The sequence below is a fragment of the Squalius cephalus genome (genome assembly GCF_949319135.1).
Source record: "Squalius cephalus genome assembly, chromosome: 19".
In the NCBI taxonomy this organism is placed as follows: domain Eukaryota; kingdom Metazoa; phylum Chordata; class Actinopteri; order Cypriniformes; family Leuciscidae; genus Squalius; species Squalius cephalus.
In genome coordinates, this window is record NC_137140.1 from 23,315,031 (window position 1) to 23,330,473 (window position 15,443).

At 35.9% G+C, this 15,443-nt stretch overlaps 2 protein-coding genes across 5 annotated transcripts in view; both read right to left on the bottom strand.

The window, feature by feature from the left end:
• Positions 1-14,947, bottom strand: part of opn4b (opsin 4b) — a 32,453-nt gene extending 17,506 nt beyond the window's left edge. The window contains exons 1-3 of one of the 2 annotated variants that reach the window (XM_079850983.1): positions 4,396-4,478; positions 2,124-2,266; positions 1,036-1,169 (exon numbers count right to left, since the gene is read on the bottom strand). In XM_079850983.1, coding sequence (XP_079707109.1) covers positions 1,036-1,169; positions 2,124-2,260 — 271 coding nt within the window. In that variant the 5' untranslated portion in view covers positions 2,261-2,266; positions 4,396-4,478. Of the gene's footprint in view, positions 1-1,035; positions 1,170-2,123; positions 2,267-4,395; positions 4,479-14,396 lie in introns of those variants that run through there. The other variant, XM_079850982.1, reaches the window with a different exon arrangement.
• Positions 5,281-8,358, bottom strand: LOC307147439 (uncharacterized protein). 3 transcript variants are annotated; one of them, XM_079852168.1, is made up of 6 exons: positions 8,119-8,202; positions 7,070-7,142; positions 6,822-6,970; positions 6,585-6,687; positions 6,319-6,401; positions 5,281-6,056 (listed from the first exon to the last, which is right to left on the bottom strand). In XM_079852168.1, exons 3-6 carry the CDS (start codon positions 6,903-6,905, stop codon positions 6,018-6,020), a joined length of 309 nt encoding a protein of 102 aa, XP_079708294.1. In that variant the 5' UTR covers positions 6,906-6,970; positions 7,070-7,142; positions 8,119-8,202; the 3' UTR covers positions 5,281-6,017. The 3 variants fall into 3 exon arrangements, 2 of the variants coding, with proteins under 2 accessions (XP_079708294.1, XP_079708293.1); XR_013819311.1 differs by lacking the exon at positions 6,319-6,401 and having other exon boundaries at positions 8,119-8,358; XM_079852167.1 differs by lacking the exons at positions 7,070-7,142; positions 8,119-8,202 and having other exon boundaries at positions 5,287-6,056; positions 6,822-6,983.
• Positions 14,948-15,443: the final 496 nt, after the last annotated feature.

Below are 15,443 nucleotides of genomic sequence, written 5' to 3' on the forward strand. Positions count from 1 at the left end.
TTCAGTTTTGGAGTCCCAGCTGTAGTCGGCCCTGCAGGATTACTGCAGAAATGCACAGAGTTTGCAATCATTCTGATTTGAATGTGCTTTCAATCAGTTTTGAAAGCAGTGTGTTAGCATTCAAAAAATGTCATGCAAATATAGTGTTTTGCAGATTGTGAAGTATGAATGACAAAAGTGTTAACAGATTTTGGAAAATGTGGTCATTGAATGCATTTTGTGTGAAAGAAATGGAAAACGATTCACAGTTTGGTCCGCATAGACTTCAGTTTCGCTGAATGTGTGAAGAGATTTGAAAATGTGGCTTCAGTATTGACAGATGCTTGTTAGCAATTGAAACAATCTGTAAGCAGTCATTCAGTTCCCCTCTGACTTTTTTCAGTTTTGTCTGTTCAGGAAAGCAAACCTCTGAGTTTAGAAACATAGAAACTACAGTGAAAAATTATCATTAATCAATTAAATCATATGAGCCAGAAAAGGTACTATAAACAAATTAGGTTTGTTAGTTCCCCAAAAAGTGTAACTTGTGTTAAACGGTTCATTTAATGTGATTGATTTTATATTTCCTATGATGATGAAAATATAATCACTGTTTTCCACATGGAACAAAGCTTGATAAAACAGCCAAAATGATCTCTAATTATTTTTCTGAGCACCGATTCATCAGACTATCTGTCTGGTGAGCCGAAAACATTTTTCCAGTGCCTGCAGAGTTCAAGCTAACCGAACACTGATTCATTTCTAGATACGCTTTAACCTCTCTGGACACTAAGGTGTTTCTTCTCCTTCACCAGGGTACAGTTATGCATCAATGCATAATCCCTCTCCAGCTGAGATCCTTTATCATTATCTGTTATTCTTTCTTCTCATCTGCACTAGAATCAGTCGCGTGAAGATAATCTGATGTTAAAAGATACCCTGCAAAGTTGTCTTGACATCTCACTGTTTCTTAGCATCTGTGCGCGCAGCTTTGAATGCCGGGAAATGAACCATGGGTTTGATCAAGTGCCCATGATTTTCTGACAGCTGGATTACCTTTTTCCCCAAAGATCCATCGCTTGTGCAAACTGGTGGTGAAGAAGACTGGTGTCTGAGTGACACACATCAGAAAGTCAGTGACAGCCAGATTAATGATGAACATGTTGGCAGGTGTCCTCAGACTCCTACTCCTGAAAAGATGCACAAAAGAACTGTCAAAAACTGTCAAAGAAAGAAGAAGCTCATCAATGGCAGTGGTGTTTTATGTTGTTTTATTTATATACAATAATGTTAAATAGAAAATATTGTATGAATGGATCTAAAATTATATACATATCATATTCATATATAATAATTAATTAGGTTTTATATAATAACATCATATTTTCTGCTCCCTGATTTCTCTCATTTAGAAAGGACAATAATAATGATAAAGATATACTGTAGTTCTAAAAATCATTCAAAATATAAAAGAGAAAAGTCCATACTATAACTATAACGATAAGAGCACCGAGAAATAATATCATTTGGAATCACTTTCAGAACAGCTGATGAATCAGCCAATCAGAATCCTTCCTGCTTTAAAGGGCTCAAGCATTTAAAGTGCCAGACGACAAAACTGCAGCACACTTAGAATAAACAAACAGGAATATATCATTATATATAATATAGTTATCATTATCGTTATATTTATAGCTACTGCCCTTGGTGAGAACAGGCCTTAAATCAGAGATTCCCAAACTTTGGGAATTTTTTCTATTTTTTTATATAAAATAAATATTTTACCCTGAGATTTTAAATTAATATTTCAATAATATAACAGCATGTTCAAGGTTCTATGATGCTGGTTAATGGTCATATGCAGTTTTTAGTAAGTGTTTTATTTTGATTGTTTTTTTGTTGTTGTTGTTGTTTTTTATTAATTTATTCTAACTTTAATTTATATATATATATATGTATATATGTATGTATATGTAATTAACTATTAGCTTTTCATCAATTTATGAATCCCCTGCAGTGCTCAGTTTGGCAAAACCTAGTCTAAATCTTAATATGCAGTTTGCAGTGCAAACATGACTCCAGATGAGCAGATCTACCAAGAATTTCATCGTCTATCACACAAACAAGACATAGCCTAGACTCACTTGCAGAAGGCATACATGACCAAGAAGTTTCCCACCATGCCGGTGATGCCCACTGCCAGAATGACAGAGCCGATGGTGTAGTGAGCGTGGTCTGGGACATCCACAGTGGGGAAAAGATATCGAACATCCTGCACCATTGCCACCTGTGGGCAGCGAGAAAAAGAAAAAAGAATGCCAGGAGATGCATTCAGATCAGGACAATGTACTAAAGGACATTGAAACTTAATAATTGAGTTTTACATTACTTAAAGTTATTAATATCTTAATTCACCAAGATACCATTAGTTTCAAATCCCCTAGTTCCTAAAACCTCTATAACACCAATTTAATACATCAATAGCCAGCTGAGATAGAATTAAGCAGACATATTTAGTGTTTTTGAAGACGCAGTGGATTGTGCTGTTGCATTCACTTATTAGTGTGTGGAACAGAGTACACAAAAGCTTTTAGAATGGCAAGCGGTGCCCACTTTTGGTGTCAGGCTCAGTTCTTAAGAGGCAATTAGTACATCAAACACTAGTTTGATTCACCAGTGTCAACGTCTTAGTCGGCCACTTTTAGCCTCAATTTATCTATTTATACTTCTATCATTCACTGAACCACTCTATTGACTCAAATGGCTGAAGCCAGCCAGAGCAAAACAAGTGGAATTCACTCTATACAGTAGGTCACTTTCATAGTTAGAGCATACAATGGATGAGTAATACAGACTAGTAAATTATGGCAATCATTGACATTTCTCATAAATAAAACACTCTGCTGAACAATGACTGGAAAAAAAAAAAAAGATTATGGCTAGCCTTTGAAGAAGGGGAAATGGAGATGGTATAGATAGTGGATATTGCAAGACTGCTCAGTATCTCGAATACAAAGTGAGAGAAGAGGACAATTTCGAACTAATGAGTTTATAATCTGCCACATATCACCGGCAGATGAATGCACTGTGTGTGTATGTGGACATCTATGCTCATGATATAACAGAGGGAAAATAAATGGGTCTAATTAAAATAAATAAATAATAAGTTTAGCATCTCACTGAAGTAGATCCCCCTCCACTACTAATGGAAGAAGAATGCAAAAACACTGTTTTAGTTTAATACATTTAGCATTAAACCTGATGATCATGCTCTTGAAAATGATCAAAAGAACATCTGACCATCTGACTTTGAATGATCTTAATTGATTATATCTATAGTGCAGAATCTAAAAAATCCTAAAACTGTCTGTTTTTATCCAGGTTTAAATTGGATTTTGAATCCTAGAAGTGGGTTAAACTATGAATCCGATTGTGTTTCCTACAACCAGCTGAGAATAAAATTAAGCTTAAAACAAAAGCAGGTGTGAGAACCTTGATAAGATAATGCTGATCTTTTTGGTCACAACTAATCCTATCAGATGGCTCTTGATTGTCCAAGTTTTTAGTCAGTGCGCTATGATATGTAATTTTAAGTAACAGATAAAAGAATGTTTGAGCGGGTCTTGACTAAATTAGATTCCAAAGGGCGATTCTAAATTAGATTTTAAATGCTTACCATTTAATACTGTTTCAGAAAATGTATAGAGAGTACAAATTGCCTTTTCATTTTTTTTCAGTTCAGTTTAAAAGACTTGTTCAAGCCGAAGCCCTGAACAAAAGGCAACATTGTGCTTCAGTAAAGCTTGTGAAGAACCTTGTCAATCATGAACACTTGCTAAATTGATCCACTCCAACATGCGATACTCTGCTTTATTGGTCTCGAAAGTAATACAATAATTGGTTTGCAGCACATGATTACGCATGCGGTTGCAATTCCCCAAAACAAACTTTAACATTTTGTTTAGGTTGCAATGAATGACATTCTCTGCCAAGATTGTTATTCATTTCTACCACTCAACAATCCGTTGGTCAATCAATTGACAAACCTATACCAAAATGATCAACAGATTAAAATTGCTTCCAATTATTTCACACCCTGCAAGACGTGATTCAGCAAGTCACTCACTATTCCTGTCTATCCACCCATTCAGGTCTGTATGCAGGAAAGCCATGTAAACATATATCAGGCTATCTATGAACACACAATGTGTTGAATGCAGTGTTTTTCTTTTTCATTTTAATTGTGGTGCCTCTCATTTACAGGGCTTTTTCTTTAAACTGCGGGAGGTTTGCAGAAATCATGGTTTGTGGCAAAAATGCTCTCCTGTGATCATTTATAACTGGAATCAGGTGTTACTCACAGGAACTCAAAATCAAAACTGAAATGAACTGAAATGAATTCTGCCTCACGGTTACCTTGTATTTTCCATCATGTTAAGGGAACTCAGAGTAGATTTATTCACAGCAAACAGTGCCATTTGTATGCCCATGCTGCACTACTAACATATAATAACAGAAAAAAAAGAAAAAAAAAAGGGAAAAAGAAATCAGTATTTGACAAATTTAACTCTTAGAAATTGATCATTTTATTCAGCAAGGACACATCAAGTGATCAAAAGTGACAGTAAAGACATTTATAATGTTACAAAATATTTAATTTTAAATAAATTATTATCTTTCAAATTTCAAAAACTCGTAGGTATCATGGTTTCCACAAAAATATTAAGCAGCACAACTGTTTTGATAATAAGGAATAAATTATATTTAAAAATATATTCAAATAGAAAAAGGATATTTTAAATTGTAAAAAACATTTCACAATATTACTTTTTATATATATCAAATACTGTAAATGTAGCCTTGGTGAGCATAAGAGACTTTATTCAGAAACATTCAAAAAAATCTAACTGATCCCAAACTTTTGAATGGTAGTAATATATAGGCACTAACTACACTGTAAAAAATTTTAAGCCAGTACAACAAAAAAAATCTTAGTACTAATTTCCTTCAGCTTTTTTTTGTTTACTCAACTTTTGTAAATAACAGTTAGACTGACTGAAATTAAGTTGTAAGTCTTACAATTTTTTTTTTATTGGGTTAACTTAAGATTGTTAGTTTTCTGGAGAGGTGCAACTATTTTTTAACAAACCTTTTTAAGTTGAGCCAATTCAAAAAAAATTGTCTCAATGTCTGAAGTTGAGTGAACAAAAAAATCCTAAAGGAAATTGGTACTAAGTAATAATATGTTAAGACTGGAAACTACAATAACTTTGCCCAAGTCAAAAACTGAAAACAGTGAGTCAATGTTAACAAAACATTTATTCAGAAGCATGTTGAAGGCAAATAAAAATGTCATTTCAATTAGCTGTCATCATGACAAGAATTTTCTTTTTTTATTCAAAGGAATATATTACCCCAAAATCATAATTATTTACTTTTTTCTGTCTCAAACTCATATGACTTATTTTCTTCTGTGCAAGACACAAAGACATGCAGCTGTAATTTGTATTTTCTGAAGTAATACAGTTTTGGGAGAAACAATAAACTAACAATTCTTTTTAAATCTTGATATCCGATTGTATTCAGAAGACATGGATTAAATCATATGTGTTACATTTATATAAAACATGGTTTACATTTATATCTTTATGTTCTAGAGAAGAAATGAAGCCATAAAAAGACTATGCACTAAATAAGAGTACAAACTGGAACAAATAAATGCTCAATCTGACAATTATCCATATGGATTGCAGCTACTTGAACAAAATTTTTTTGAAGGACCGGACTCTTGCTGAGCACTTTAAGTCAAGACCAATAAACAATTTTTAATTTAGTCAAAAGTGTATTTTATGTATTTTAATTGTTTAGGACAGTTCACATTGAGGGCATAAATCAAGCCAAAGATGAGAGTAACAGCTGTGGCAAAGTTCTTGCACATTATCTAGCCCAATCTGCTCTTATAGTACTACAGAGAGGCACCTTATAATTGGGTTGGAGTGGAACAGTTGCAACATCATCTTCAATGATAGTTAAGATCCTCATCTTCTCCCCTTGTGAATGTCTTCTGGCTCTGTGTCCTGCAGTAGAAAATAAATTGACATAACTTTTTTTTATTTTGAATTACGTTACACCACAGAGTGACCCTAAACATGTGCTCATATACCTTCACTTGAAAAGTAAAGGTGGTCATGTTTTTAAGCTTGTTCAAATTCAGCCATAGAACTAAAACTGATAAACAGAATACATCTCCCAATTTCCTGCACCTGTGCTGTTAGATGCCATATCAGTATTAAAGGGATAGTTTACCCAAAAATGAAAATTAGCCCATGATTTACTCACCCTCAAGTCTGCCACTATATCACTGCCCTTATAAAGCTTGGAAGAGCCAGGAATCGTTTTAATATAACTCCAAATGTATTTGTCTGAAAGAAGAATGCCATATACACCTAATGACTTCAGGGTGAGTAAATCATGGGCTAATTTTTATTTTTGGGTGAACTATTCCTTTAATATAGTTACACGTGGCACAACATCATGGGGATCTGGTGAACAGGTGAAATTATATCAAGTGTAAGTGTATATGCTGGTGACACACATCTTCTTACCAGGCAAGTCTTCAGGATGTTTCCTGACTTTTCCCTCATAAACAAAGGTAGAGCTCTGAGAGTTGTAGCCTTTCTTTGAGCAAGCACATTGCAGTTTCTGTGTCTGAAAGACAGAAAACAAATATGGAACAAGCTATGCATGTTATATCCAAAGAGAAGCATGGGAATTACCTTGAAAAGGAGATGGCAAAATTCAGCCTTTAACCAGAGAGATATGACCACATGCAAAATAATTACCTGATGATTAAGTTGGTCTAGGAGGATCTTCATCTCATCGGATACGCTCCACCACTTGTTTTTTACAATTAGATGTGTATTCATCTAACTAAGAGAAAAAGGTGCTCTTCTGATTAGTTTGTGTAAACCTGTAATACTCAGCACAGACCCTGAAAAAAAAAAAAAAAAAACACCTTGTTAAAACAGTAAGAATTAAGTGTAGGCCTACACGTTAATTCAGTTCTACTAACTAAAAATGATAAACTCACCTGATCTTTCAAAAACAAAGGCCACTGTTTTAGCACATCAGAGGTTTTTGTTGCTGTACTGATGTTCTTTAGTCTAAAAGGGACAAATACAACATAACAAAGATTCATATAAAAAAAAAAAAAAAACAGTTACAGTAGGTTAATTTACATATAGTAAAAATACTACAGAAATGGAATAATCAAATGTGAAAAAAAAATTTAATTCATTTTTTCCTTAAAAATACAAAAGTTATAAAGAGCAGTGAGCGATTTTGTCTTTCGTTGATTAACAGGAAGGACACTGACAGCGGCAGATAACATTTTCACTTTAAACATTATTTAATATACAAAGCAAACATGCGTATTTTTAACATAACATTTGTTTTGCATATATAGGCCTATATTTTTTCCCCTCTAAATTGTATTATATTGAATTATATTGCACTACTGTAGAATGCCTGAGCCTCAACCTAAGCATGTACAAATTGTCACTGACATTTGTATATAGGCCTATATAACAAATAAACTTGAAATTGAATTTAAATCGAATAGACTACTGTCACTTTAAGAGCTATTGCACAGATTTAATACTGAAACATCTGGATTTTACAACATTGTTTGTTCACTTAAGACATAGCCGACTGTATTACATGAATACTACACACACAGTGGGTTTTTTGAAATAATTATGTGTATTTCACTATTAATTAGCAATAAGCCGTGAAAGATAACTGAATTCGCACTCACATTCTGTCTGAGATAAACAGCTCTCTTCTGTCTCAATCAGCGCAAGCACCAGATTTGAGTCTTTTTCTAACGACTTACTGCGCTTAACATTTTAAACTTCGTGCACGTTCTTGTCTTTTCTCATTCAAGCATGTTTCCTCGCTTTAACGTTAGTCTAGGTGTCAATAGTTAAGTAAGTTAGCCATGTGCTACGCGGATAATCTCTAACAATAGACACTTATCGTCTCCACAGAAAATATATTTTAACATAATACTATATTTTACCAACATATGTCTGCAATCAATGTAGCTTATTTTCATTCATAAAGCAAAATAAAACTTACCTCAGAGATGAATCCAGTCCCTTCGATAGCGTGGTTGAAGGAGGAAACCCCGTGTGTAATGTACATAGAGACAGACTTGCGCATGCGCGATGGTGGGAAGTTAAACGTTCCAGCGCAGAAATCAAAACATTAAGTTTTCTCAACTTATTTTTTTGTGTTCATTGGACAAATAGTAGTAAACATGCAGTTAAATAGTTTTTATAAGTTAACTCAACATTGCGCTCAAACATTTGCCCACTCAACTTATAATCTTAAGGTGAGTAAACAATTTGCAAGTTGGATTTTTTACAGTGTATTCAAATGAAATAACCACCCAAAAAAACAACGGCACAATTTCCAAAGACTCCAGAAAGCAGTGTATCCAATGCACATGGCCTCGACTGTCATTTCACCTAATGTGAAGAGACAGAACTGATATTTGCTTTAATCCTCATATGTAAGGACTGTCGATGTGGGATTTGAAAAAGAGCATGTGCTGCTACTTGGAGGGAGGATTCTGATGAGAAGTGCTCTTAAAATGTCACTATCACTTTGATATTCAGTGAGTGATATAAAGAGACAAGGAGAAAAAGACAGAAATGGATATAGAGGAAATTGATGCCATGCTATTTAAGATCCGAAATTTAATTCAGTTTAAATAATCCAAATAATTTACCAGTTTTAAGTGCTATTGATAGCCTATGTTTTTATTGTTTAAAAGACTGAGAGCAACAGATTGTGTTGAATGAACTTGTTTGTCTGTGCCGCCCTACTTATCAAAGCTTATGGCTAGTAGAAACAGTCTGGATAAGAGCAAAGCACACAATCAATTACAAATCCGTCAGCTGACAGTTTCCTGATCAGTAAGGAACGTCTCTGAAGCCCACGGCCCCAAACTTCTCAAGCAGAAACTGTGATAAAGGATGGCTGATCCAATGATTTGAAAATAAGGTTCTTTTTGGGGAGATCTATTATCTACTCCGCCAGTCCAACAAAAGCTGAGACCTTTCCACAAAGAACAGGGGTGTATTTCCTGAAAGAACTTGCCTGAGGGAAGGTGGAGTTGAATTCAAACTAAAGTTTTCAAACTGCACAAATTCCTGTTGATTGATGTCTACAACATTACTAGGGAAAAACATTATACCGAGAAATCGAGAGACAATTTTCAAAAAGCACTCTGACATGTGCAGCTCGGAGGTGCTGATGATTTCAGTCTATGCATGCTTTAACTGATACCAATGACCCATTTTTCTTGGCTTCTCATTGGTAGTTCGTCCCCTAGTGAATCATTATTTAACCCTCAGATGCGTGTCTTCACAACAGTGGACAAATCTTTGAAAGCCATTTTTAGCCATTCCGGGTGTGATGCTACATCCGAAATACCCTGAGTGGTTACCTTTGACCCTTAGGCTGTGTGTCCAACAAAGCATCTTTAGCATGCTGAAAATGGCAGGTGTTCTTCTGAAAACGTCTAGCCACGGGTGTTTGAGAGAGCTTCTTTCAGTTAAGGCTATGATACAGAATATCAGTGGAAGAGTAACTATCTGATTTCATAGGTAGTTTAATTCTGAATATAAAAATGGCGCCATAATGTGAAGTACTTGCGCTGGTCCTTGTTTTAAATGATTTGTCATTGTGCAAGCAGGATGTGATACTGGGCTACTTTTACACTGTTGTCACATACAGTTTTTGTAGTCCGTGGGTTGAAGCGACCACCCAACCACACCCCCCGAAGGCGGATTTTTACCCCCTGGAACGTGATTGGGCTATAAACAGTGCTTCCATTTAAAACAACTGAAAAAACAAACAAACGCTGTCTTTAGAAAAAAAAAAACACTTTGGTGGACACACGGCCTTACATTCTATATGACTGTCCTCTTTATATGTCATTGTGTCTTTTTCAGTTTATGACAGAATGATGCCCCAAGCACCTCTGTAATATTTAGCCTTCTATAAATTCAACATTTCTGATGCACCAAGCACTTCTGGAATATTTACTATCATCTATTGCAATTGGTGAAATTAGATTAAGAAGGATAATATGCTTGTTTTGAAGTAAAAAGATAGGTCCTAATTGTTCCTTTTATAATTAAATGATTAATGCTTCAGAGGGTTAAATATATTTTCTAACAATCTCATTGCAAAGATTTCAGTTGAATTGCTTTATCTGACATGACACATGCACTTGAAGGAAAATCTTACACAGCACATCTTTCATTATTATTCCATGTCATTGTCATGAGCTGAACTAGTGGTTTAATGGCTAAGGCTGGTAGAGTATAACGTTAGCAACGTTAAGGTCGTGCTAATAAAATATTTACCTTACAACTGTACAGTGCTAAAATTAAAAGCATAAATATAAATAAACAATGGCATATAGTGGTACTAAAGAATCAACAATATGTTGTCCACAGTGAAGAATTATCAATTCAGATGTTGAGAAGAATGCTAATATCCGGAAGCCTTGAAGGACACGGCAAAGTCACTGGAGCTTGAACAGATGTTCTGTTTAAATCTCTCTCCCTCTTATTTTCATTGCCTTAGTCTTTCTGATGTTTAAAATATACATCTATATTCCAAAAGTATGACAACATTCAAATACACTAGCCAGTGGTTGAACATTTAATGTCAAATTCATTGACATTAGGGAGTCAGGGCTCAGAAATTGTATAGGTTTCTATCAAATCATGCAGGAGAAGTCTACCTCTAAAAAACATTAAAATGCTACAGTAATAAATCATTTTGTAGCAGTGCTTCCCAACAGAATACCAAGCTAGGCTGAAATCCTAGAACCGTCAAAGATCCAGAAGAACATTAAAGCAGCACATGGCCATGTTGGCCTTATGAATTAACCAGAAAAACCTGTACTATTGTCTTTTCAAGATTTCAGAGTAAACAGCATTTATTGTCAAGACAAACACATGCTCAATTTATATTTGCACTGGTTTTTATTGTTGGGCAAATGCATGTATTTTGCCTTTTTTATTTAAATAAAAAAGTAGCTGATTCCACCTGTTGTTTTTGAGACCACATGGGCATCTCCAGCTTGATCTCATGGCAATTCGTACTAATTCTACGAGGTGGCTAATTCGTACGAATTCATACGACCTCACTCGAATGAATTAGTACGATTTTTGCTAAATCGTACATATTGTACGAATTGCCCAATTCGTATGAATTCATACGAATGACCTACCCCTGACCCCGCCCCTAAACCTACCCATCACGTGGGTTTAGACAAATCGTACAAATTCGTACGAGTGAGGTCGTACGAATTCGTACGAATTAGCCAACTTTTTATCACTCGTTCGAATTCGTACGAATTGGTCGTGAGATAGCGTTGGCATCGCTCAAATTTTATTTCAGGCCTTTGGATTGGGGAATTTATGCAACCAATGTCAGGGTTCTGTCACTTCTGTCTAGTCTATTTCTTGGTTTTGTGACAGAGCCCTGACACTCCTGTTTTGTCTAGTCTGTGCCTTGTTTCATGTGCTTTTATGTCGTGCTTTGTCTTGTGCTGTGTTGCACGCAGCTTGTGTTTATCACTGGCTGTGTGCTTTCATGTTGTCATGTTTTGTGTGAATGCGTGGCTTATGAGTGTTCTCATTAGCTGTGTGTTCATGTCTTGTTTTGTTGGGGCACATGGCTGGAGATTGTGTTTGCTGGCCATGTGCTCATGTGTTTGTCATGTTTGGTGTGAGCACATGGATTGTTTAACCCCACCCATCTTGTTACCAGATTATTGGTTCATTTGCCCCACCTGTCCTCCCTCGTTACATGCTTTGTTTGCTCTCCCTATTTAGTCTCCCTGTGTTTGCAGTCCTGTGCTGGTTTGATGTCATATTTCTACACTTGTTTGTTCCTCCTGTGTGTTGTCAAGTCAAATATGTGTTGTTTTTCCCCTCAGGGTAGATTTTGTTTTAGTTTTATTATTAATAAAAAGCCCTTGTTTCCTGCACTTGAGTCCTCGCCTTATCTCCTCAAACCCTGACAACCAAATATAAAGGCTAATTGTCAAGCAGTATCATCACATAAACTGTTTGACTGATAGATGATCAAATATAGCTGTGGGCAAACCATGAGAGCCTCATTAACAATTACAAATGTATTTGGCGCAGTTTTAAACATCTGTATTATCTGTAGTCCCTGTACTACCAACTTTCCTTTTTCCTTTCAAGCTCCTTTTCAAACTCACATTTGCATCACTTTTTATATCCCACACATTGATTCTCTCCACACCTATAATCAGTCTATTGTTTTGAAATGTGAGAGGTGAAAACCGTTAATGACACAAGGTTCAGATCAGAAAATAATTCCATACCCTAATTTATAGTGCTCCATAATTGGGTGAAAATAACTAGATAGATTCACAATGATTGCCGTTGATGTTTGAGAAAATTATAGGCTACATGGATTGAAGAATATCAAATTCGGCAAATGGAAGATATAGAGGTTAAGCTTTGTATTCACATCACCTCAGCATATTAATGCAAGCTGTGTTGTAGATATGATATTAAAAATAAATAAAGTATTGATTCATGAGAGGAACAGGGCCCCCGTCTGTTTGAAAAATGCCATAACACTCATTCATATGGCACTACACATTCCCCTAACATTTGTGTGGGACTGTCAGTAAAGCATCAGCAAATAGTTTTTGTTTTCCTGGAAGGTATTATGTTTTAGAAAAAAATAGGTTTTAAAGCCCTAAAATGGGATGAAGCTCTTCTTCATTACTATGCTATTTCAATATCATTTTCATGTGATGAAATGATATAGGCCAATGCAAATTTTGCTCTCTTACACTACATTATGCATGTTTGGTATATTTTATTTGTTTTGTTTCTTCCCGAATTCATTTTCTATGCCCAAGTAGGCAACTCATTTTAATCGGAAAACAGGAAATATCCAGGAATAGTTTACCTCTTTAAGAAATTAATCCCATGTGCGAGATCCCCACATGATCACTTTTATAACTGCCATTTGAATATGGCTGATTCTTACTCAGTCTGCTTTGTCTAGGTCTGGTAAAGCTCATTTGCTGAGTAATTCCAGGGTTGAAACACCTCTGGTGTGTGTGCGGGTGATAGCGAACAGCTGCAATCCAGCTGCGTACTATCACGAAGACACCACACAGATTAGACATATAGAGACTTGATCCAAATATGTCTACATTTTATCACCATGAGAAATGAGTACCACTTCAATTATTCTTAAACACTAGAGTATCTAACCTGCATAAAATGTATTTCTAAAAAATAAATAGGCTACATGTTGCTACATGTGGGCATTACAGCGAAACGCGGAATAAAAAGACAAAATGCCATTATATTTAGTTTACTCTTTAGACTAACTTTATTTAATGCATGCTAACCAAAGAAATACCTATGGAACATATTTCTGATGTTGTTGAGCAATAACTCCAGTCCTCGAAATAATTTCACAAAATGGATACATAGCTCTATCTTCATTTCGAAATTTTCCAACTCCAACTAACGATTTTTTGAACATCATTTCATGCAGTAATTTTAGGTCATGTTCCTAATTAAAACGAGCATGAAGTTCCCTGGTTTATCCTTTGTTGGTGTTTTAAGACAGTATGTCTCAACTGTATCTTTTGACACGAGCAATACGTTTCAATGCTTCATTAAACTTACAATTGTGTGTGAATCAACTATGCATAACCATGCCACGCACATCTAACTCTCCAGAGGCTGTAACAATGAGGCGTGATTAAGTAGCTAAAACATTTATAAGGCAAATCCCTGCACGTCCATTTGGAGAGACTTAAACTATATCAGAATATCTAAGGTTCCTCTCATACAGATATAAATAATAAAAAATAAACGTTTGGTAACTAAATTTGTAATTAGCACAAGGACATAAAAAAATACCCGAAAGTGAATGATCGTCGACGCAACACGCAACTTCTTCTAACTTTTGAGGATAATGAAACGTACTAAAGCGCGTTTAAAACATAACATGTGCATGTAAAAATACTTCCATGTACTTTGTTTTGACTACCTTTTTGGAGGGAGTCATCCCAATTCGCACCCTTTCACCTGAAACAAGCTGAAACGGATGAACTTTCCCAACACTCCTCCGATTACGCACGCGCTCTAAGCGTTAACTTTCAATATTTTTTCCATTTTTAGTGTGCGTTAATAATATACAACTGTCTTAAAATCCAACACACATGATCAAATACGTTACAACAGAGTAGTATACGCTCACAGAAGAATCAGAATCCGTGCGCACCCTACCACTAAACACATGGTTCAATACGAACTCCATCATCTTACCGTAGTGGCTCGCGCGGGCAGCTCCATCAGCTTGTGCGCGCTCACTGCGCTGTAATTCCACGGGGCCAGGGTGTCCGCACTCACCGCGGTGCCGTTAGGGACTTGAGTGGGGATTCCCATGCTGACCGAGCGCGAAGCGTTCATCGCAGTGGACACGGCGGGCGCAGGGAGAGGAGCTCAGAGTTGGTACGCAAAAAGAGTTAGCTTAAACCTGAGAAACAGCATTACTATATGATAATGTGTTGGATGTCTTCCTCTGCCAATCTGTCTGCAACCTAGAACTAAACTGCCAACTGCGCCCAACATGTGTGTGTGTGATGAGTTTGTCAATGCCAGTAACCATGTGCCGATTCGAGTATGCATGAGGAGGAATGCTCAGTTAAGCAAACTCAAGCATCCCACATACACAACAACAGCCCTGTGCTAAGCCCTTCATAATCACACCAAGCATAAGCCTTGTGTGCCTGTTTGCCCATGTGAATATGTGCCAACAGGACGTTCATATAGCCTATGTAAAGAACCTGCACATGCTCAGTCCTCCCCTGTCTCTCTCTCTCTCTCTGTCTCTCTCTCTCTCTCTCAAACCTATCCAGTTCAGATTCAGAAACAGCTTTAATAAACATGCGGTCAGATCAGCAGCACAGACATAGGCTACTTTTAAAATGGCAATTCAGTGTGAACCCCAGAGCTAACAATTAAAATGTTATGAACAACAACTGCATTTACACACACAAGCTGCACACTGCTGACGATGCATTCATTTAAATACATTTTTTTAAGAAAATATTTTGTTACCACATAAACATCCCTTTTTTCAGGATACTGTATTTTAAAGATATTTTTGTAAAATCCAAATAAGCTTTACAGATCTTGATTAAGGAGTTTAAACAATGCTTGTTCAATGAACCATAAACAATATTTGCACATGCACCTGTGGAACAGTCCTTAAAGGAGAACTCCGGTTTCATTTTTTTGTAAATTTGGAGTGCTGTCAGTACAGAGAACAACGACAAAAATCGGTGTTGCCTACACCATGTTATCCTCTTT